Source organism: Hypomesus nipponensis, chromosome 5, assembly GCF_054491055.1.
Source record: "Hypomesus nipponensis isolate SF chromosome 5, ASM5449105v1, whole genome shotgun sequence".
Lineage (NCBI taxonomy): Eukaryota > Metazoa > Chordata > Actinopteri > Osmeriformes > Osmeridae > Hypomesus > Hypomesus nipponensis.
The window spans coordinates 1,260,573-1,283,500 of record NC_140365.1 but is presented as its reverse complement, the minus strand read 5'-3'; the positions used below and the strand labels follow the sequence as shown (position 1 = coordinate 1,283,500).

General features: G+C 42.8%; 4 protein-coding genes across 6 annotated transcripts; 2 read left to right on the top strand and 2 right to left on the bottom strand.

The window, feature by feature from the left end:
• Positions 1 to 41: 41 nt before the first annotated feature.
• mtmr8 (myotubularin related protein 8) lies at positions 42 to 5,290 on the bottom strand. Of its 2 annotated transcripts, none has more exons than XM_084698383.1 (14): positions 5,147 to 5,290; positions 4,682 to 4,804; positions 4,305 to 4,467; positions 3,964 to 4,121; positions 3,643 to 3,771; positions 3,374 to 3,508; positions 3,139 to 3,271; positions 2,837 to 2,946; positions 2,581 to 2,706; positions 2,430 to 2,479; positions 1,962 to 2,162; positions 1,740 to 1,868; positions 1,500 to 1,626; positions 42 to 1,232 (listed from the first exon to the last, which is right to left on the bottom strand). In XM_084698383.1, exons 1-14 carry the CDS (start codon positions 5,168 to 5,170, stop codon positions 951 to 953), a joined length of 1,890 nt encoding a protein of 629 aa, XP_084554509.1. In that variant the 5' UTR covers positions 5,171 to 5,290; the 3' UTR covers positions 42 to 950. The 2 variants fall into 2 exon arrangements, with proteins under 2 accessions (XP_084554509.1, XP_084554510.1); XM_084698384.1 differs by having other exon boundaries at positions 42 to 1,229.
• A 1,576-nt stretch (positions 5,291 to 6,866) lies between these two features.
• Positions 6,867 to 8,021, top strand: shisa2a (shisa family member 2a). Its single transcript, XM_084698626.1, has 2 exons — positions 6,867 to 7,149; positions 7,302 to 8,021. Exons 1-2 carry the CDS (start codon positions 6,867 to 6,869, stop codon positions 7,832 to 7,834), a joined length of 816 nt encoding a protein of 271 aa, XP_084554752.1. The 3' UTR covers positions 7,835 to 8,021.
• Positions 8,022 to 9,045: 1,024 nt separating this feature from the next.
• zc3h12b (zinc finger CCCH-type containing 12B) lies at positions 9,046 to 17,634 on the top strand. 2 transcript variants are annotated; one of them, XM_084698609.1, is made up of 6 exons: positions 9,046 to 9,457; positions 11,326 to 12,119; positions 12,278 to 12,417; positions 12,699 to 12,933; positions 13,038 to 13,144; positions 13,292 to 17,634. In XM_084698609.1, the coding sequence occupies exons 1-6, from the start codon at positions 9,263 to 9,265 to the stop codon at positions 14,716 to 14,718; spliced, it is 2,898 nt and encodes a 965-aa protein (XP_084554735.1). In that variant the 5' UTR covers positions 9,046 to 9,262; the 3' UTR covers positions 14,719 to 17,634. The 2 variants fall into 2 exon arrangements, with proteins under 2 accessions (XP_084554735.1, XP_084554736.1); XM_084698610.1 differs by lacking the exon at positions 9,046 to 9,457 and adding an exon at positions 10,426 to 10,540.
• Positions 17,635 to 18,024: 390 nt separating this feature from the next.
• On the bottom strand, positions 18,025 to 22,332 carry las1l (LAS1 like ribosome biogenesis factor). The gene is given in 14 exon segments (XM_084698349.1): positions 18,025 to 18,249; positions 18,482 to 18,632; positions 18,983 to 19,210; positions 19,213 to 19,304; positions 19,496 to 19,643; positions 19,933 to 20,142; positions 20,329 to 20,414; positions 20,510 to 20,619; positions 20,870 to 20,916; positions 21,022 to 21,186; positions 21,363 to 21,444; positions 21,564 to 21,633; positions 21,742 to 21,867; positions 22,038 to 22,332. Coding segments are annotated over 14 exon segments (1,749 nt in total). The 5' UTR covers positions 22,184 to 22,332; the 3' UTR covers positions 18,025 to 18,161.
• Positions 22,333 to 22,928: the final 596 nt, after the last annotated feature.

Here is a 22,928-nt window from a genome sequence, read left to right as displayed (position 1 = left end):
AGGTAAAAATAAATAAAAAACTAATACAAGAGCCATAGAAAAAGTTTGTAGTAAATCGGGCAGACCCTTTTTTTTTCCTTTATTTGAAACCCCCCCAAAAAACATTTTTTGGAAATGGCAGCAGTTCATACATGAACTAGGCTACAGTGGCAAACAAACTCTGAATACAAAGTGGTTGTTCAGCTGATCTTTGACCTCTTGTCATGGACTAGGATCATTACAATAGATTGAAATCAATAAGGTTGATTATGACAACGGATAACCTAAAGTACACGAATACTAGAACTAACATCAAACCAGTGCATCTACAACTGATTTATAAAAAGATAGTTATTATATAGAATGTATGTAGAATAGAAAATTACTTTGTAAAATAATCTTAGCTGCACTTGTGGTAGCGCTCATATGTAAAAAATAAAATGTGTCTGGCTGTGCTACATTTTCTTAGTAAACAAAATGTTGTTCCCTTTCGCATGTACATAGAATTTGTAGAAAAGTGCTCAAAAAGTACAGTTGCATCTAATAATGGCTCATAACATAAAGCCCAAGAGTAATGAAATGTCATACAACAACAGTGTACAAAAATCTTTTCATGTTAATAAACGTTTTTTTTTTTTTAAGGAATACAACATTGAAGTCATCATTTGCTGAGTTGACTGTTTCCACCCTGTTTTGGACAGTGGTATTCAAGCAGCCTCAGGTCAAGAGGGTTGGTCAACTAAACATGCTGTATAATTTCCCTATGCATTCTTCCCTTGTTTTCATATCCTATATTCGTCCCTAAATATAAACCTTGAACTTTCAACACATCCCTTTGTTTCTGCTGATTCACAGGATTCCAAGCCTTTGTCCAGAAAAAGTGGCCCGGTGATAAAAAAATCGCAATAATTTGATACTATCAGTGCAGAGTGGTCAGTATGAATCATTTTCGATTGTATTTTAAAAGAAACCTATGCCACCTCCTTGGATTCTCCATCTGGATTTTCGATCACATCACTTCCATCCTTGGCATCCGTATCACCATTTTTGTAGAGGACGATCCCTTTGTCTCTATCAGCTTCAGCGGTCTGTAACAGCAGTTCAGCCTCTTCAGCACCATTCATCTCTGGTTCCACCTGTGTGGTTGAGTTGCTAGTGGGTTCCGGAGATGGAGAACTTTCTTCTTCTGGTGACGCTGGGCACAGGATCTTTCTGGTCTGATCTGGCAAAACCCCATCAATGACTGCCAACTGCTTCAATGAAAAACAAAAGTGGAAAATTCAATATGGCTTCCTAGTGATCTATCTTAACTCCCAAATAAACTGCAGCCCTGCATAAGTACTAGATACTAACCTGTATCCTTGGTATGCTGATACAGGCTCTTACAAGTACTAATGCATGCCAAGAATATTTTACGTGTACAGACTTAAACATAAAAAGAAACATTTGTTCAAATAATTAAGGCAGTGTGGCCATTTAAAGAAAACACTTTGCCTTCACAACAACCTGTACCAACTTACTCTCTGGAGATCAGTCATTTTCTTCTCCTCCTCGACCTTCTTCTGAGTGATGCTCAGCAGGTGGTTCAGTATAGATTGCTTTGGTTGCATGCCCTTATCAAAATGATTATACATGGAACACCAGAACCTGCAAACTCAAAATATTGAGCAACAAGTACACAAAAAACAGAAAAATCCTTCTGGACTGGAGTGATATATCGGATTGAGGGAAAGTTTGAGCAGTGACAAAAAAAAGCTCACTTGAAATTCAGCGGCAGCGTGTTTGGCTTCAGAACATCTCTGCTTAAGGAGAATTTGTGCAGAGGGTTACGGAACTGCTGACTGTTATCCAGAAGGAAAGGCCAAACAGAGAAGGTCCTCTCCTGTAGTCTGAAAATGTAAACAAATACAGATCACAGGACAGAGACGTTCAAGTTACCAGGCTGCTTTAAGGAGACATTGTTTAAAAACAGGCCTACATACCTTATCTCCTGTCGTTCTCTCTCGCAGTTACCTATGAAGTTCCCAAACTGGCACGTGTACACGGTGTTGTGGATTTCAAGAAGGTATTTCTCATTGTACTCAAAGGAACAAGGAAACTGCTCCATCAGGTGCCAGAGGCATTCAATAAACTGGGTGAATACAGGAGACACCTCCTTGGGATCTCCCTCCAGGTGTCCACACCTGCCATGAAGAAGAAAACATCATGATCCTCATCTTCAACACCATTTAAAATGTTCCATCATATTAACATAACCCCATTCACAATGCTATTCTAATGTAGCAACAAGCATAATGTGAAACACAGCCAGCACTGCCAAATCAGTTCCCTTGTTCTTGCAGCTCACTGTACACATATTTAGAGACAGATGTATATTATTTAAAGTTACACATCCATCTCCCCAATGATTAGTATTCTAGGGTCTCCTAGAATGAAGTTGGTCTAAATACCTTTGTGTGAATTTATGACCCATGGATATCCATTCCTTTTCGATCAGGACCTTAAATAAAAACAACAAAAACATGTCTGTGGCCTATTCTTAGATGGGACACAACCTTGTCTTATAAATACAAGTGTGGCGTGAAATGACAGTTATCTCACCATGAGTCCCTTAATAGTCCTGTAGTAGGGGTCTAGAAGGATGCTCGCCAGCGAGCAGACCTGGGCAGTGCGATCCCAGCCGTCAGAGCAGTGAACCAGAACACTAGCCTTTTCCTCAGACACAGCCTTGACAGAAAACATGGGAACTCTCTCTTCAGCTAAGCACACACATGCTATACACATGGAGTTGTACCTTATTACTATTCTTATTGTAATTCTGAATTTCCCTCATGATGTAACTTAAAATGTGAAAAACCTTCGCCAGAAACACTCCAGCATCCATCACAGACTTGATATGTCGCAGCCATCCCGAGTTCTCCAGGCCTGTCAGGTAGTCACTCATAGTAGGAGCCTTCAGGGTGCAGACTGGTGGAAATAAAGGATGACAATTTCACAGCACAAACATGAAAATTGTCAATATTGCCAACAAGCTTACATATTTATAGGACATGAACTTTGTCTCGAGTTTGATCCAGCAACAGTAAGACACAGCAAAGTCATTTATTAATACAACCCCATGATTCATTTTTGTCTGAGTGAGAACAATATGGCACTAACCTTCCACAAGCTTCTGCAAACTATTTCTCATCACATGGATGTTCTCAATACCCACAAACTGGAAACGGATGTTGGAGTAATTATCTTCATTTTCATAGCCTTTTCCAGCAGCTCTGTTGGCCATGGCATTCAACTGCGTATTAAAAAAAGAAAACCGTTGGGGTTTGACTGAAATGCATCGCTAAGTCTGGTCTAAGTACAGAGGAAGTGGGCCAATAAGCGTAGATCACTTTACCTTGGGCCTGGTATCCACTACATACATGAAGGGAGAGTTGGGATTTGCCCTGCTAATAGCTTGAAGCATCTGTTCGTCTTCCAAACTTCGTGTGTTGAATCCAGACAGAGGCTGACTGCAACGGCAAATGGCAGCCTGGTCAGGGAAGGGAAGGACAGAAGACTTACTGTCTCAAAACATCTCAAATTGACTGTACATACATATGCTAGGACATTGTAATTGATTTTAATAATAATCATCACTGTAACCCAAAACACGGCTGGGCTTACGTTGGTCTGCTTGTGGAAATAGGACAGAGTAGGCATACGTCCTCTGCTCCTGAATTTAGCGCTTCCTACGACAACATCTTTACTGGCCGATTTAGGAATTCCAAGTTCTGAAGGATACGTGCTGCAAATCTGAAGAAAGTGAAATCATTCTTCAGTGTAAAACAAGTCGTATCTTGCACAAATATTATTGAGTAATTGTGCAAGATATGACATGTGTAGGCTTTATTTTAATATACCGTTAAATAGTCAAATAATCATTGTACTGGTAAAGAGCACACATCCAACTGATAGAAAAAGTGATTGACACCAAGTCTGACTGACCTCGTAGTTTTTATTGAGATCAGTCACTTCCCAAAACTCATTGGGTAATCCCATTCTCTTGTAATCCATGGCCATGTTTATTTTACTCCAGCCAATGGCTCTTTCATCTTCCTGTTGTTTGGGATTGTAAAGAAAAGCATAGAGCTCTTCTAATTTCTCTGTGAAGAGTAACACACATCATGTATCCAAGTCACTGCATTACCACACAGTTTTGCAAACTTTACATCTCGAGTCAAGCTCTAACACGTCACTTCAGGTAAGTGTCTGTTCAATAAATAAGTTAACAGTTTACATAAATAAGGTATTTTTAAATGATTTTACAGGAGCAGAGGCAACAGTACCTGGTTGGGCAAGTCTGACCAGGGACTGATAAACATTCTGACAATCCTGCTCGCTGGGAATCAGAAAGTGAAGAACGAGGAAGTTTTTGCAGTGAATGAGAAGGGGACACCCTGTCGCAGAAAGCTGGAGTTTCTCTACAGTTGCTATGACATGGTGAATGTTCTGTTGGAAGAGATTAAATAAGCACAAAAATTCTTACTGCACTAACATCTTTCTAAGTCAATACCAATCCACTTCTTGGCCTCAAGTTAAGTCCTTGTGTACAGTAGATGCCTTCAACATTCTGCATTCAATGACTTAACATTTGATCAGAAATTCAGTAAACACCATGATTAGAGGAAGGGGAGAGAGTAAGATGTAGGCCCCAATATCCTACCCATGTTTCTTTGCGAGTGTTGGAAGATGTGTCAACAAAGATTAGATGAGTTGCTGTCAGGTACAGTGTTCCCACAAGTGGCTTCTTGGCAGCGTGCCTGTCCAACAGTTTCACTTGTTCCACCTGGCAAGACATGACGGCTACAATAAGTCAAAGGTCAACAAATCACAACATATAAACTGCACACTGCTTCGAAACAGCATATGTTTACGTAGTTTGATGAAGGCATCATCCACAGTGCACAGTATTGGTGTTGGTTTGACATGTTGGTGTCTTACAAACAGATTGCAATGCACAATACTTAATTGACACAAATTAAACCACACCAATAACTTAGTGGCATACGGATATATACATTTGCGTTCGTGACAGACTAGACAAGACATCTGAGTATCTTGTAGTAACTTGCTAGGGAAATTAGCCGCGTCCTCTGGCTGCCTGTGGCATTTTCCCTCGAAAACTTACTTTTGGTGTTAAAATATGCTCCATCGTTAGATACTGTCTACTTTCTGAGACAAAAGAATCATCGGTTTAAACGGCAACTTTTTACACCACTTTCTGTTGCCATATCCCTAGGAAACGAATATGCACATTGGGCAATTTTGTCTTCCTTCCTACTTACCGAGTTGCCAGGTACTGTATCATATTAACCCCCTAGAAAGATGTTTAACATTCAGATATGACGTACAGTATTACTATGCACTTCAAGTTTTGAAACTTTATAAATAATTCACCTGAATTGTGTACAGTGAACAATGAGTACCCTTCTCCCGTACTTGTATAGAGTACTTGTAGAGTCTTTGGAAGTGTTTTATAAAACCTGGCAACCACTATCATGTCCGCAAGGTCAACCAGCAAACCACTACACAGTAACTTTTTAAAAGCAAAATGACTACCAGCACTTTTTTGCCACCGCGGATTGGGATCCATGTGCCTGCTTTTGCCCCTCTCTATATAATTTCTATAGTTTGCAAATAATGCGGATAGTCAACTGTTCAGCTATCCATTAAATCTATAAATTTTTGGCCCACATCTGCGTCGTGTTAACGCTATCGTAAAAACACACAGACACTAGACAGCCTGAGTCATTAAAGAACACTAGGCCCTACATCTTAAAAACTGAATTTGGGTGCGAAGTTTTAGGCTAGCCTATCCTGATTTGCCTAATTACTTGGGAGGACCCCCACTGGTCCTCTAATTGTCATGCGAAGGACTCTTTTATTTACCATCCCATTTAGAATCTGATAACAGTGAAAATGTAATTGCTCAGTAAAGAGCCATTTAAAATCGTTGTAGGACATGTCCATCTGTAAACACAGACGGAACAATAAGAGAAGGATTATATAAATGTATTTACAGGTAGTACCAATTTCAGTGATAGCAAGTGTTTATTTCAATTGTATTTAAAAACGTATTATCCTGTTATTTTCTATAGACTATGATCCAGAATCTCAGTTTTTCCTGCATTCAGTTGGTCACTATTGATCAAAATTACCTCCACCTCAGCAGCAGGAATAGCCTAGTCATGTCATGTCATGTCATTAACATAGATTAGGCACAGCACAAAGAGAGTAAACTGCCATTGTCTGAGGAGCCTTAGATTAGCATTCAACAAACAATACCAGACAGGGCCGCATCTGTCATGTTAATTGGGTGGTTGCTATAGTTCAAAATATTTATTCGTATTAACACTCTTTTCTGTAGTACTTCCCCATTTCAAATAGGCTACATGTATTTGTTCTTAAAAATATCCACACCCGGGTAACTTTATTCTTAAATAATGTGAACAAATCAGTGCATTTGAAGTTTCCACTCAATTAATTTAGTCAACTTATAACACCTTCACGTTTTAATACATAAAAAAGCCTAGATTGAAGTGGTCGATGTAAAATTTGACTGGTATTTTCTAGTATACATTTGAGTGAATGTGTACTAAGTAAAGTTTAAAGTTAGATGCATGAAAATCCTCAGTGTGGACCATTGATGAAACAAAGGCGTCGTTGCCTAGTCAGTGGCCCCTGTCTACACCCCTCCCACCCCTGACCACAGTGGGAATAAAAAGCCACCAGTAGCAGAAGTCACAGTTTGCTTGAGTTACTTGAGAGAGAAACAATTCATCTCACTACGAGGAGAGAAGCTCTCGGATCACAATTTGGACTGTGAGTTTGCCAAATCTAGTTACAACATGCGTATTTTAGTTGCTCTGTGTTTATTTGCTTTCATGCACGGATTTGCGGACAGTTCTGGGGAGTATTGTCACGAATGGGCAGATTCGTATAACTTTTGGCACGGCGGTTTCCAGTGCCCGGAGAAATACGACGGTCCAGACGCAAAGTACTGCTGTGGTACTTGTGCGCTTCGTTACTGTTGCACAGCAGCTGAGGCGAGATTGGACCAGAGCTCCTGTGTGCAAGAAACCGTTTTGGATCGAGGAAATCACGAAAAAAACAAAGAAATTGCGCCTAAAGGTATGAATCATGTTGTGCTTATTCTCCGTTTTTTAAACAGGGTTAGTCCTTACTGTGTGTAGGGTTTACTGTGGGGCCAAAGTTTCATTTGTGAAAGTTTGATATAGCCTATTTAATCTCATTAATCTTGTTTCTTTCTTTTTCTCTTTCAGTGCCCACTTATCTACCATTTTTGATAGTTGTGAGCACATTCTTATCCTTTGTGCTAATTGGCACCATTGTGTCCATATGTTGTTGCCATTGTCTGAAGCCCAAAGGACAGGATCATCCGAATGTTTCAGTGCCCATCCAGACTGGCCTGTTGGACGCTGCCAGAATGTCCCCTGAGAGCATGACTCCATCTCGCGAGTCCAGCTCAAGTTCCACCTCAACTGTTAGATCGACCACGTTACCAAGAGAACCAAATACATTCACACTTGGCTCCGAGGTCAACATGAGCATGTATGCGCCTTTGAGTAACGGATATCCAGTCTCAGGATCCCAGTCCAATCATTATGTTCATCACGCACAGCCGCCCGGACCTTTTTATCAGCCCTACATGAACTATGGAATCCCTCCAGAACATCCTATGCTAATGGCGCAAAACTTTGTTGATAATCGACCAGTGTACGGACCGTCGCTAGTCCGTCCTATTCCTCAGACACATATGCACACAGAAAAGTTATATACTGGCGTAACAATATGAAACAAATACCCTGACACTTGAGACTTTCACCAGAACCAGAAGAAACAAACAGCAACACATGTTTGGTGTGCTTGCTCTGAAAGCATTTTTAAAATGCTACATATCTGTACATTGTGTGTACTGACATATTTTAAAAAAAAAATGTTTATGATATAAGATGAAAAATAGTTATTGCACATATTGTCTTCGACACAAGGTAGTTAGAGAATCCTAAATTCATCTAGGCTTATTAAATGATTCAATCCAATTCAAGGCCAATTGTCTTTCAATGCATTGTGCTGCAAACAAGCTATCCTGGCTGGGAAATCTGGATTCAAAGTCTTTTGTGATGTAATGGGAGGTTTTTTAAAAGGAGCATTACTGGTGTGAGACAATGAGTCAGACCGCAGGTGAAGACAACGGAAGGCAGTGTTTACTAAAACAGGCAGAGAGGATTGTGGTAATCCTGGGATGGGGGTTGGGGGGATAATGACATATACATGCACAGCTGGGATCAGCAAGTTAAGTGACTCAGGTAAACAAACTACTTTAATCTATGTTTACTTGATTAGGGGCACATACACATTTTATTTGCATTTACTTTAGTTTTAATCAGTATTTGGTGGCATGATCCTCTCTCATTCCTCTCCCTTCACTGTGTGGAAAAAGGTTTCCCCCAAAACGTTTCAAAAGTTTGAAAAAGATTTTCGAATGAAGCCACCTTTTCTTTAACTTTTTTTTTTTTTTCAACCCAAAAAATCAAACTTTAGAAACGTTTTTTTCTAAACGAAAAAAAAAAGTTTAAATTTTTTTTTTACACAATATTTTTGGAAATACCCCCTTCCCCTTTACAAACCACCCACTTAAAGTCTTAAACAGAAGAAAATCCCAACACAAAGGCTTAATGTTATAGTAAACGTTGCCATTCCTATGTTCCTATGTTGTTTTGGGCTGGAGTCTCTGGTTTTTGTGGGCTTGTTTCAGATGGCTTCAGTTACTGAAGAATGCTGATGAATTTAGCTCAGATTTGTGTTCCGATTATCTTTCTATATATAACAGCAGGGCAAGAGACATATTATATGCCTGAAACTACATGAATTATAGAATAAATTCAAGTGTCGAGCCGTCCGCTGGATAGATAGGATCTAGACATTTTGTGCCCCCCCCACCCCTCTTCCCACGTTCACTGCCAGTGGTCTGCGACAGAGGGCGTCCTACTTGTTGCTAAGAAACCGACTGTGGGAGGCAGTCAGAGATGATGAAGGGAGGGGATGGTGAAGGATATCGCTAGCTAGCTAGCTGTTGTTTGTTTATTGTAATTTACGAAACAGATCAAGTACTGACGTAAATATAATATTTCTCTTCGGCATTAAGCTTTCTTGACCAGTCATCAGGGACGAACCATTTACGCGTGTCCTGTAATCGTGGGTAGTTAATTCACTTAAATAAATGGTTTTGGAGCTCACAGTGCCCGCTAGTGCAGGCCCATTGCTTTACCGCTCCGTTTCGTACATTGAGCGAGTTTTCCGGGTGAGGGTAAACCACAGATCCGCTGTGTCAAGCTGCAACGGCGCAACTGCTAGCACCAGCAGCATAGTTATCTCTGTCGAAGAGGGTGAGGAAGATGACTGCACCAAGGCAAAGGTAACGTTGACAGCTTTGTTGCCCAGCTAAGTAACGAGCTACAACCCGAATGGAAAGTCTACTGTAGCTGCTAATTCTGAAAAAGCTAAATAGCTACCTAGCGTTTTGGTCTACTGCAGCTAGGCTAGGTACTAGTGTACGCTAGTGTACTTAAGGTCTAGCTAGCTAACCAGTTTGGGGTTCTCAGCTTCACACCGTGTTGTTGACAATCTCATACTGGCACAATATTGTAACTTTTAATAAACTTAATGAAAAGACAATTACATGTAACTTGGCTTGCTAGATACCGTTGTGACCATTACCTAGCTATCCTGGTTTGTGGTACACTTTATGTTTGGTATTAGCACTACTAGCTTTAACGAGCCGGCAAACCACTACTGTTGCTATAGCTTGCTATAATGTTAATTGGTCAACGATCATGTTTTATTTGACTATTTCACAGCCTTTGAAAGTTTCCAAAACAAGGTGTTGCTTCCACTTCATGGCACTTAACTGAATCCAGCAGAAAAAGGATGTTTTAAAACAAAAAAAACAAACGTTGCTATGTTCGTGCCAATCTAAGTTGTCTAGCGCATAGCTCAAGTTATTATCTAGCAATAAGGGTGTGCGTTTGTGTGCACTTATGAGTCTAGCCACAGCTAGCAATATATGAGGAGCGCTTTCCAGCCCCGATGTTGTGTGGTTACATTGAGGGCCCTCCATTTGGTCTATCTACGCTTGCAAGGCTTTCAAACAAGACTGAGACGGGTGTACTTGTTGCTATGAAACAGAGCTGTAAAGCGTGTGCAATGTGCAGTGGTCGACTCGCTTGGCCTTGCTGCGTGTGCGTCTGTTTCGGCGTATGATGTGGAGGCGGCGAGGGAAAGGACGGTGTTTCTCTAGGGCTGCTGCTGCAAGCTCCTCTGTTCAACATAGCTGTTCAGTTCAGGCGATTTTCAACACGTCATTACTTTAGGTTCTAGGCCACGAGACAATGTCCGAGTTTAGATACTGAAGGGCAACATGCAATACGAGTGATGTTCAATTATCTTATATTTGGCAGATCAACCATACAGGACTTGACACCAAATTTGTGTTTAAAAGGTCAGGCAGAAAATGTGACTGATTCTTGCATAGTCAGAGCATGCTCATGTGTCGTGATCATCATTCCTCTTTCTTCTAGACTGGTGGAAACCGTATAGGCCTGCTTAAATATATACATTTTATTTTGTTGACATTTCAAACGCTGGATTACAGACTGTATGCGTGTTGAACATGTAATGTATGATTTAAATGTTTGTTTAGTCTGCGTTGTGCTTTCTTGGCTGGTCAGGGAAAGACTGGTTGTGTTTTGTGTTAGTCGTGACTGCTGAAAACCAGTTAGCCGATGACAGGAATCTGTTGCTAGGCAACGTGTATGTCATGGGCTGAGACTGTTCAAGCTACAATGGTAGTATTTTACTATCTGGAAGACCAGAGGGAAAGTCATGTTTTCATGAACAGGCACTGAGCTTGCTATAGCTTATAGATACGAAGCTCTCAGGTGTGCTTCCATACTACTACCAATATATAACATAAATCTATTAAGGATTTCTTGAGAATACTTCCTTCCAACAGTATTTATCTTAACAGCAACATGGGGGATGTTGTGACCAAATGCTGGTGTAGGGTCCTATTAATTTAACATGTAACATTTTCAATTAAATGAATGAAGATTGTAATTGCTGATAATGTGCTGATGACATAATTATATATATTTTAAGAAAGAAAGAAACTGTTGTCATACCAGCAAGTTAAATGCACCACAGGTTAAAGCTTAGCAGAATATATATATATATAAAACAAATAAAACACTTTGTAATTAACAGTGACCTTGCGATCTCTTCTAGGATTACATAGTATCGCTGACCTCGCCAGCTCACAGGAAGAGGGAACATCTAACACTGACTTTACATAAACAGCTTCAGCTGCTCAAGTCTACCATCGAGTATGAGTCTCAGGCTGTAGTGGAGGCGAAGGAGCATGTGGTGGAGATCTCAGGTGGGGAGGCTAACGTGATGACAGCATGGTCCATGGTGGAGAGGCTCAAAATGGAGACGCGCCCTTGCAGGGAGGAGGACACAGGGCTGAGGGAAGCCCAGCATGCCAGCGGAGAGTCCGAGGAGGGCAGCAGCTCTGAGAGCGAGTCAGAACTGCAGCTGCAGGTGAGCGGAGGCATCTGCAGTAGGAGGAGGGAACCGTTGGTCACCAACAAGCCCCACCGCCAGCTGTGTCGCTCGCCCTGCCTGGACCGGCCCAGCTTCTCCCAGAGCAGCACCCTGCAGGACCCCCACGCGGACGAGGCCAAGGCGGGGGCGTTCTGCAGGCCCGCCAGCGACCGGGAGTACCAGACCAAGATGGAGTTTGCCTTGAAGCTGGGCTATTCCGGGGAACAAGTGGAGACCGTCCTGAACAAGCTGGGGGCGGCCGCCCTTATAAACGATGTCCTGGCTGAGCTGGTCAGACTGGGGAACAAGGAGGAGCCGGACAGCCAGGCTGGCAGCGGCACGGCCTCCTCCATGTCTCGGGGGGGCCCCGGCCCCAAGGAGGCCGTCAGCCCTGAGGCCTCCCTGGAGGACGAGTCGGTGGACACCTACGACAACCTCCGACCCATCGTCATAGACGGCTCCAACGTGGCGATGAGGTAGGCAGCGTTGACGCGCGTGACACCTTCACACGCCTAAAATCACAGTGTCTCTTGTAGAATGTTCTGAGACGTGTGTCTGTAATGGGTTACCTTCGTATAACAGACTTTTTTTTTTTTTTTTCCTATACACAATCTGGGTTTGTTTTGTTTTGTAGCCATGGAAACAAAGAGGTTTTCTCCTGCCTTGGCATTCAGTTGGCTGTGGAATGGTTTCTGGAGAAGGGACACAAAGACATCACAGTATTTGTCCCTGCCTGGAGGAAAGAGCAGTCCAGGCCTGATGCCCCTATAACAGGTATGAAGGCTGCCTTCTCTTAGTGACACAGATGACTGCTTCCTAACTCGCTCAAAACAACTCTGCCTGTAATGCCCTTCTTTTAATGGCACTTAGACAAGCAACAGTTACGTTACCCGAGAGTACATTTAGAACAGCAATAAAAGGGATTTTTAATGTTGTTCAGTAAAGTTAAAGTGCTGTACTGCATTACAAATATGGATCATTAAATTGTGACCAGATTTTGTAAGTATGATTCATGCACCAAAAACATCAGCTTCTCTTGAATTCATCTTTTCCAGATCAAGACATTTTGCGAAAGCTGGAGAAAGAGAAGATTCTGGTTTTCACTCCATCAAGGCGTGTCCAGGGAAGAAGAGTGGTGTGCTACGACGATCGCTTCATAGTGAAGCTGGCTTGTGACTCTGATGGCATTATTGTGTCAAATGACAACTACAGGGACTTGCAGAACGAAAAGCCAGAGTGGAAGAAATTTATAGAGGAGCGGTTGTTAATGTACTCGTTTGTCAACGACAAGTAAGTCCGTGGTAGCAGTCACAGCGAGTTGCGTTACTGGTGAAATTACCCACTTAATTATCGCAATGAATCATTATTTCTTTTCACTTTTTTTCCTTGTTTAGATTCATGCCTCCCGATGACCCGTTGGGAAGGCACGGCCCCAGTTTAGAGAATTTCCTCCGCAAACGGCCTGTTGTCCCGGAGCACAAAAAGCAACCTTGTCCATACGGTAGGTCACCTTGAAAACAGATGGACCATTCTCTTATTAACAGCAAACTCTCCTAGCGTTGGTCTTCTAACGTCTTCACGGTGTCTTTGAGCTACAATTCTTGTATGAAAAGTGCTATATAAATAAAGTCTTACTTACTTTACACAGGGAAAAAGTGCACCTATGGCCACAAATGCAAGTACTACCACCCAGAACGAGCCAGCCAACCGCAGAGATCGGTGGCAGATGAACTGCGGGCGTTTGCCAAGCTGTCTGCCGTTAAGACAATGAGCGAAGGGGCGCTGGCCAAGTGTGGCACTGGCCCAGCGACCAGCAAAGGGGACTGCGGCTCTGAGGCCAAACGGGTGGCCCCCAAGCGCCAGTCTGACCCCAGCATCCGCTCAGTGGCCTGCGAACCAGACGAGAGACTGTCTGCCACTCGGAAGCCGGAAGCCAATTCTGTGCCTTCTCTAGTGTCAGCACTCAGCGTGCCCACCATGCAGCCCGCCAAGAGCCACGCGGCCGGTGCCTTGAACACGCGCTCTGCCAGCAGCCCCGTGCCGGGATCCCTCCAGTTCACCCACAGCTCCCTGGAGCACATGTCCAGCGGGCAGTACCCTCCCATACTCGTCACCAACAGCCACGGCGCCTCCGTCACCTACAGCGAACAGTTCCCCAAGTACGACTCTGTAAGCGACCACGGGTACTACTCGATGCTGAGTGATTTTTCAAACTTGAGCATGAGTAGCATGCACAACGTGGACAGCTTCTGTAGCATGGAGCACGAGCACGGGGCGTACCAGAGGGCCCCGGGCCACCGCGCAGAGCCCTGCCTCAGCCACTCCACCAGCGAGTCCTTCTCCTCCTACGGAGACCTGTACATGAGCTCCGTGGACAGCAGCCTGGATGACAGCGCGAAGGGCCAGCAGCAGTCTCCCGCTCAGAGCCGCCTCCAGGCCTTTTCCCACGGCTTCCATCACGACGCCCTGACCAGGGTACAGAGCTACGGCCCCGAGGAGCCCAAGCAGGGCCCCCGCAAGCAGTCCGTATCCCACCTGGCTCCCCACATCCAGCACCCTGTGGTTGGAGCCAGGTCGAGCTGTCCTGGGGACTACCCCCTACCTCAGAACACGCTCCCCTCCTCGTCCTCTCAGCCAGGACGCTCGCTGGGCATGACTCGCATGGACAGCATCTCCGACTCCCGGCTGTACGAGAGCAACCCCATGAGGCAGAGGAGGCCCCCTCTGTGCCGCGAGCAGCACGCCAGCTGGGACCCTCTGCCGTGCGGAGAGTCATACGGCTACCACTCGTTCCCCCTCAGCAGCAGCCTGATGCAGCCCTGGTGTGAGAAGGTCATGGTCCGCAGCATGCCCGACAAGATGGAGCAAATCTGGCGGTCGCCGTGGGAGAACCCGTTGCCGCACGATCACCAGGAGCGCCACATCATCCCGGAGCATCAGTACCAAACGTACCGCAACCTCTGCAACATCTTTCCCGCTTACGTGGTTCACTCCGTCATGGAGAAGAACCCTCACCTGACCGACCCCCAGCAGCTGGCGGCCGTCATCGTCACCAAGCTGAGGTCGTGCCACTGAGGTCGTGCCACTGAGGTCGTGCCACTGAGGTCGTGCCACTGAGGTCGTGCCACTGAGGCGCTTTGTTATGGCTTGCGTTCGATCCCCGTTTTCGGTTGTGTGTGTTGGATCGTCTGTAGTAGAGGTCGACAAGTAAGGGAATAGATTGTGTTTTCTTTTTTTATCAATAGACCCAATTTCAAGGTTAGGAGGTATCACAAATTCCAAACGACCACTGGCAAATGTTCTGCTGATATTTCGTGTAGAGCACGGTGTGTTAAGTACAGAGAGGAACAATTTCACTATGTGTAAGTAGTTCATTTTCTGTATGTCTGACACTTTTGTAAATATCACATGGCTGTGTTGGGTCTTTTGTGCGATGGTTGGTGGGGTGAGGAAGAGGGAGCTGAGCGAGGAATACCTCAGCAGGAACTTTAATGGCCTTATATCTAACAACCTCACTGCTTCAGTCAATTATAACGGGTTTCAATGAATCTTGATGTGGTTGAGGTATAATTTGCTTTTAAAATGTGAAGCATTGTAAGTATTTAGAATTATATATATTTTTTTCTCAATCTTACTTTGCAAAGCTACTATTTTGGTAGGATTTGTAAGTGCACATTGCGAGCCAACTCTAAAAACATTTGACTTAACACGTGTGCACACATCTATTGTATATATAACATCAAACAGCCATTTCAAAGACGTCTAAGCTGCTGAATAATGCCAAAAAAAAGAGGATTTACTTTTTGTCAGACAGTGTATTGCATTGAGGTTGAAATGGAATGTCAGTGCTTTGGGAATTTGTTGTATTGTATAGCTTACTGACTGTGCTGATTAGCTATCTAATGCAACTGTGTTACTTTGATGTGATGTTAATAAACTTTGGGTATGTGTGCATGTATATTTAAATATATATACATACACATATATACATAGAAAATATATATAATATATATATATATATCCTTGTGTTGACTTGCACCTTGAGACCTGGCACATTACTTAATGGAGCACAGGACTGTGGCAGTGCGTGAAATGTGACTTATTTATTATTACTTAAGAGTCGAGGTCTCATCGGCAACATGCTTTAAGAAAGCATAAGTTTCCTTATTAATGCTGAGAGAAATCCAATGTAAATGAACACGTGTAAAGACTATATAACATTTGAATGTGATTTTGCCCCAAGAAATTTCGGGCTTTGTTGATTTTGTTTTTTCATGAAATAAGAGGCGGCCATGTTGGGCCTCTTACGTCTTCATGAGAAGGTGAGACTAACCTAAATGTTTCTTCCTGTGAAACACTCAGAATGCCAAGCTGCCGTCAGGGTGGTTTCTGGCTTTTGACTTACAGTTTGTGTGCCAACCTCTCACTTCCTTCCCTTGAGTTTGAAAGGCTTCATAATGTTGAATCATGATATATTTTAGTAATGCAGATTAACAATATGAAGCCGCAAGAACGAAGCAAAACAGAACCCATGTTCTGGACACCCTTTCCTTCCTCCCCCCCTTTAAGCGCCGCAAACGACTAAGCCACAAATGTCTAGAAACGACCTTTGTTTGTTGATACAAATTGTATCTATTTCTTGATTGTAAAATATATTTATGAAATGTATAGTATCATCATAAGGTTTTATTCAAAGGAAAAAAAAAAACAATGCCATAATGTTGGTGACACTGTGTGTCGCTGGGAGTAGCCCATCGTTATTTACTGTTTCTTACGGGGCACAGTAGTTTACTGACAGGGGCATTTACGTGCTACACTAACGTACACAGATAGTCTGTGTGCAGCTGTAGGCCTGGTGTCTCCTCTGTGCATGTGCGAGGGAGAGGGGATGTTGAAATGAAAAGTCACAGTGCGTTTATTCAAGTTGTTACATTGTACATGATGCTGTGTTGTAACCCATGCAGCTTGGTGAATAAGTATCAGTGCAGATCCTACTGCCTAACCCAGGCCTTTGTCCCCTGTGATCTGTGCATTATAACAGTACTATATGTTAGTCATCGTATTTTGCTTGAAAGCACATATGCCTAAATTGAGGTTGCTAGGACAATTGCTATAACAAGGGGTTAATCATGCGGTGATATGATGCTATTCTAACAACAGAAAATCAAATCAAATGTAAGTTTGTAAGTATTTATTCATCACAGAGGTTGCTCTGCAGTTATATTTCTGATTGCACATTTTGTATCTATGAACATTTCTTTTGAGGAGTTCCCTGATTGGGATCATTTTGAAGTGAGTGTTTTCCACTGTGTTCAAACTGGAAACTATATTACTCACACTGTTGGTTTGAGAATTTATAATGTATTTTCTGGAGCTGTTTTGTGGTGGATGATTTCAGTGATACTTTAAAGTCGTCATGACCTTGTTAATGGTGAAGTCTGACCAGCAGGAGTTATTGTTGGGGTCCTCTACTGACAAACAGGTACATTGTTTACGCAAACTATTTTCATTATGTAGTTGAATCAGTGTTGTGTAAATGCCAGCTCACATACACGTTTGAGAATCTCTTCCACACCCAATCATCCCCACTAGTTTCTCTCAGGTACTATGAGATGTATTCCAGATTACAACTTTGCAGACAATACTATTAATGTTTTCTAATATAAATGAACACACCAAGTCAACCTGTTGAATTAGTGCAGATCTCATGTCCAAAACGATAAGTTGAACTGTCTTGTATTGTGATTTTTTGCAACGTAAAAGCGTTAAGAGTGAGGTGACCATTTAGGTTGTATGTTATGAGCTGCAATAGTTAATTGTAATCTGTGTTGAATGCAAAGCATTGCTTTTAAATTGTTTTAAGTGACAAAACAAGAACCAAAAGACAAAAAACAACCTATGATCTATTTGGGTCAGTTGGCTCAAACAAAATGTAAGTCTTAATGACAAAATGTGTTTGTTCCTTCTAATAAAGCTATATACTATGTTAAAGTGTCTTTCAATTTTCTTTAAGATATAAAGATCTATTTGGTGCTTACTTGTATTGTCATTGTGCCATTGACACTAAAACCAGTTTAGTATTCTTAAAGGTAATTGTTTATTTGTTTAATTGTTTATTGACAATTCTGCTCATCTGTGTCTTATAAGGAAGGCTCCTAGTCTTTCCTACTGAATTCTCTCTGGGAAATCCCTACAAAATGACAACTACACCATGTGCCAACCATTGTACTTGAGGCTGGTGTAATTAAGTTAATTCAAGAGCTGTGTTTATTTAACTGCCTATGGTCAAGCAAGCCAATTTAAATCTGCAATGGTTAATGTTAAAGTGATGTGATTACTGGATGGAATCGGTGTGTAAATAAGAGGAAATGCAGGACTGTGTAGGTGATATTCTACATTTATTAAGAAGAATGATGTATGTCACAGAGTCTTAACAAAAAGGAATTCTTGGTCAAACGGCTGTACAATGGCAAAGACAACGCTGAAGGCTCTGATCTGACCAAACATGGCAGGTGGGTTTAAAACAGCTGCAGTCCAGCTTTTATCTTGCTGACGTCACCATGTGTCCAGAGAGATCCATCGTTGGCTCTGAGAGGCGGAGGGACCCTACAGGAGAAGACATGGAGGGAAACGGCAGAATAGATTACAGATCACAGATATGTCTTGTTTACATTAGACACATGGTTGTTAACACGCATCAACACATTTCACAAATGTATCATTCAGACTATATTCAAACACTGCTAGAGGAGAGATTTCAAGCAATGACTATACCGAAATTAAATGCCAGACTATGTTTGGATGTGTTGGATTCAATGATAACTGTTCAGTATCTTACCCCATATGCACGTTGTGATGTGAGGCACTCTCTATCTCCCCCTGCTGGTCAAACACGGTCATGGTGGAGTAGTTCTCTACCATGAGGAAGGAGGGATCCTCCGATTGGCCAGGAACTTTACCCAGAGGGAAGCTCCTCCACTGGACCTTGTCTGCGAGGGAAACACCACAACAATGGTCAGTACGGAAGGGTTAGGTACATCAAGCAACCACATAATAACAAACTATGTCTATGGTATGGTAGGAGGGAATCTGATTCTTAACAATCAAACCCAAAGGAAGGAGGACAGGATGTGTGTTCTCTAGTGAATGACTTCAGCTGATAAACCGACTGATAGACACGATATACCAAACTAGCTGAGGGTCTAAAGCCTCTCTGACTGCCATTGCAGTGCCCTCCTCCTCCCCCTCCTCCTCCTCCCCCTCTTCCTCCTCCCCTCTTCCTCCCACTCCTCCTCCTCCCCCTCTTCCTCCTCCCCCTCTTCCTCCTCCCCCTCCTCACCTGTGCACACCTGCCAGGGCGAGCCCCGCAGCTCCCTGGCTCTCTCAGCCAGGACGTCTGCGCTCAGCTGCTCCTGCCCAGCCTCCGTTCTCCCAAGCGGGGCCCCCGGGGGGGCACACCCTGCCTTGGGCCGCTGGCCGGAGGCCGGGCGCTTGGAGCGGCTCAGCCTCTCGTGAAGGCTCTCCAGGGTGAAGATGGTCTGTCCTGAGAGCTCCTGGGAGGGGGGCTCTCTGAGGGGGGCTCCTGTGTGTAGATGGAGCACAGTCTGAGCAGCTTCTGCTGCGTGTCCAGAGGCAACGGATGATCCATGTCCTCGAGGATCCTGGAGAACCAAGCAGAAAACACACACGCAACGTCTGAAGGGTGGCTTTACACATCCATAGTTAGGTGTTCTCTTCGCCCTTCCATTCGCAAACTACTGTTGTTTATTATCTGTCACTTTGGATAAAAGCTAAATGAATAGAAATAACTGTTTCATCCCAGAAGCAGTGACTATTCTCTGGGGTTACTCACTGTTTGAGGAGGTGAGGCGAGGCCAGGCAGGGCGAGTCCAGGCATGCTGACAGAAGCTGCTGACATTTCAGATGGATTCGGTTCGTGAAAATCATGTCCCTTATTCTGGCCTTTTTCTCAATCTTAGTTTCGTAATGGTATTCACTTCCTGTGGAAAGAACAGCAAAACATAACAAGGTCAAGGAACCCCAGCAGTATTCTGGGATGACAATAAGAGCAGAATGCACACTTGTTTACAATCCATGTACGTATCTTTTACTGAGGACTTTTAAACATCAGATTATTTACCAGACATGTATAAAGCGTATTCCTGGACTAAAACCTTTTTCAATTGAGATCTTAATTGACATGTTCTCTTAGATTGCTTAATCCAAGCCTGGGAATACAGGCCTTTAGTGTAATAAAAGTTCTTCAAACAGGAAAACGACTTGTCGTACTTGTGATGTTGCAGAGGAGGAGCTCAGAGATCCAGGCAGCTAGGTAGTAGCAGCTGTGCGTGTTGCTCTCTCCAGACTGCTGCTTCAGCTCCAGGAACAGCTTCTCCAGGAGCAGGTGGACGAGGAGCGGGGAGGTCAGCAACCTCAGCAGGGGCAGCCAGAAGCGCAGGAACACCCGAGGAAGGCAAGGGGAAGTGGGGTCGGCATTATCTTGTAGAGACAGAAGACACCATAATTATTGGTGAAGTTTAACTCAAAGCTTACGTTGATTCTGTCCATTGGTTTTTACTGTCAACCAGATTAAAACAGCACTGATTGGTAAATCTTTCAGGAAATGTATTTCCGGCTTCTCATGTGACAGTGTGCTGAAACAAATGCTCTTAACTCCGAGCTTACCTGACTCATCAACACCTAGGGACTCCAGCTGTTCAACAGTTGGAACCAGAAACCCATCTTCCAACAGCACGTCTATAAGTGTTTCACTAAACAAAAACACACGACAAGAGCCATTTCATTCATTAACATTTGATAATAGTGAGACACAATTGATATGGTGCAGTGCATGTTTGATGTTCACCTAGACTCGAGGGCGAAGTGCTTGATTTGAGCAAGGATCCAGCTCATATCTGCAGACAGCGCAGGCCACACCCTCTTCTGTTTGTCTCCCCCTGTCAACTCTTCAAATGTCTACACAACAGGAACAGAATGATACACAAATCATGGCTGTGTTTTCAGTAGAAATCATAACTTAAAGAATATGAAAGAATATTTAGAAATACACCTAGAGTTGCTGTAAACTATATCTATAAAGTGAATTATTGTGACAATATACTATTCCAAGTTATGGAAGGTAAGATTGATAGAAACAGATAAACTGAAATGTATAGACAGGAGTAAAAACGGAATGAGTGAAAACATAAATGAGAAAAACAGTTACCTGAAACTGCTCTTTTTCATACGATATCAAGAGTTCCCGTGTCGTCTCTGAAAAGACGCAAAAGCACCTCAGTGACTACCAGAACAGCCCCTACGTCAAGGAGCCTCACGCTCTAACCACTAAGCTGAAGCCTCCCATTACGCCTGACTCACTGTAAGTTTCCATTTCTTTCTGTCTGTCGATGAGCTCATTCTCCTGCTTCTGTAGCTCCTCCCCCTCTTCGCCATCGGAGGAGGAGTCCCAGTCGTTGTTAAGGCCGCCGCCCAGCTGTCTGGACCAGTACTCTTGCTGAAGCCACTCCAGCACAAACTGACAACCTGCCAAACACACAGCAGGTTCAGAACTTCTTAGCTTGTTTTGATTCGTTTTTAAGAGTTTATTATTAGGCAACCCTGGGGGATGTTTCTCCCTGCTGGTCCAGTGAGGTGGCACTGATAGAAGATTGACATTGAGACGTGTATTTGAACATGACAGATAACATCACTGTACTCACCCTTACGACACCATTTCAAGGTTGGGAGCCTACGGTGGGTTATCTCATGCCTGAGGTTAACGATCCACTCCGGAATCTTTAACTAGAAAACAAACAAACAAACATTTGTTACATGATAAGACTGACTTACTGACTGGCGACACCATGTGTCAGGTTATCCTGGGGTTATGGTTAGAACTATAAAATGTTGGTTTCACATACCTGGCTCGCTAACCTTCTCAAAGGTTGGGCAACCTTCTTCTGCAGACGTTCTGTCATTGAATTGACAAACCTATTGGTAGACAAAAAAAACTAAACGTTGAAGAATAACACAAAACTGAATATGCTTTCGTTAAATATATTAAAGATTCTGGCACAAGAGACCTGTGATTATCCCCACCTTACGAGCGCAGTGCCATACAACAGAACAAGATCGTCTGCTTCCAGCTTCCCAGAGTTGTCAAGTATTTGACACCGTACAAGGTCTGCTGTGTTCTCAACCGCAATTGGAGTCGTATGGGCATACCTTATACAGACAGAAAATATTTTAAAGCATGTTTAATATGAATATGGCTACAGTTCGGCGAGCTACAAGCTTTGCAAGCCCGCTATTATATATCAGAGCGAGTAATTTATGAAGTAACTGCAAAATATTTTTGGCTTTATATCATAATTTGAAATAACTTTTAGTTTTACCTGCCCTTCCATGCAGATATTCTGTGTAGAGCATATTTTTGCAGAACACAATCCTTTGAATACAGGTACTCAAGAACTTGGTCCCACTCTGCCTTGTTGATCCAGGCAACAACGTGCCGTCTCTTATCTGTATTTTTCTTCTTCATATTTACTACAACTGTAATATAGTACAAGTTAGTTACTAAAAAAGTTTAGCGTTCGACAGCTATTTTTAATAATAAGCTATCTAAAGTAAGCTAACTAGCTATCAACCTGATAGGTATTAACATGAGTGCTTTGCGTCTGGCAACTTTAGATCCACTCAATCAAGAGGACGTAGCTTTTTTTTTTTTCATTCCTTGTTATTCTCTTAAATTTTATCATGTGATCTGAACTCTAAGCCCATATACTGAACCAGGTTCAAATGTTTGTCAGAGTACGAGGTTTAACTGAGATTGCGTTTAGTAAATAGCCTTTCAAGGTAGTGTGCTCTGTCCTCTGTCTCGATCGGATTAAGACAACAACATACTACATCCGGTTCCATCGATGGTAGGAAATTAATGCAACAGATTCCATGCTCAAAGGTTCCGTCTATTTCCACATAGTGCCTAATGTCTGAGGCTTTGTGTGTGTTCCTATTGATATTGACTCAAATGTTAAGTTATTTAATGAACTATGAATGTATACTTTACTATAGTGGGTGTTTCAAATGCAATAAATACATTTAAATAATTATAATAATAACTACCATACTATAATAGCTCAGAAATGTACAATAAATGGTTTGAAAAGCTAGGCCTACTCATTTTGAGTCTTGTTGAATCACGTTTTTATAATTTAAATAGCCCATCACTACTGCTGACACAAAACATTTTTCTCTTTTGGATGATTTACCACACGGATTAAGCCTAT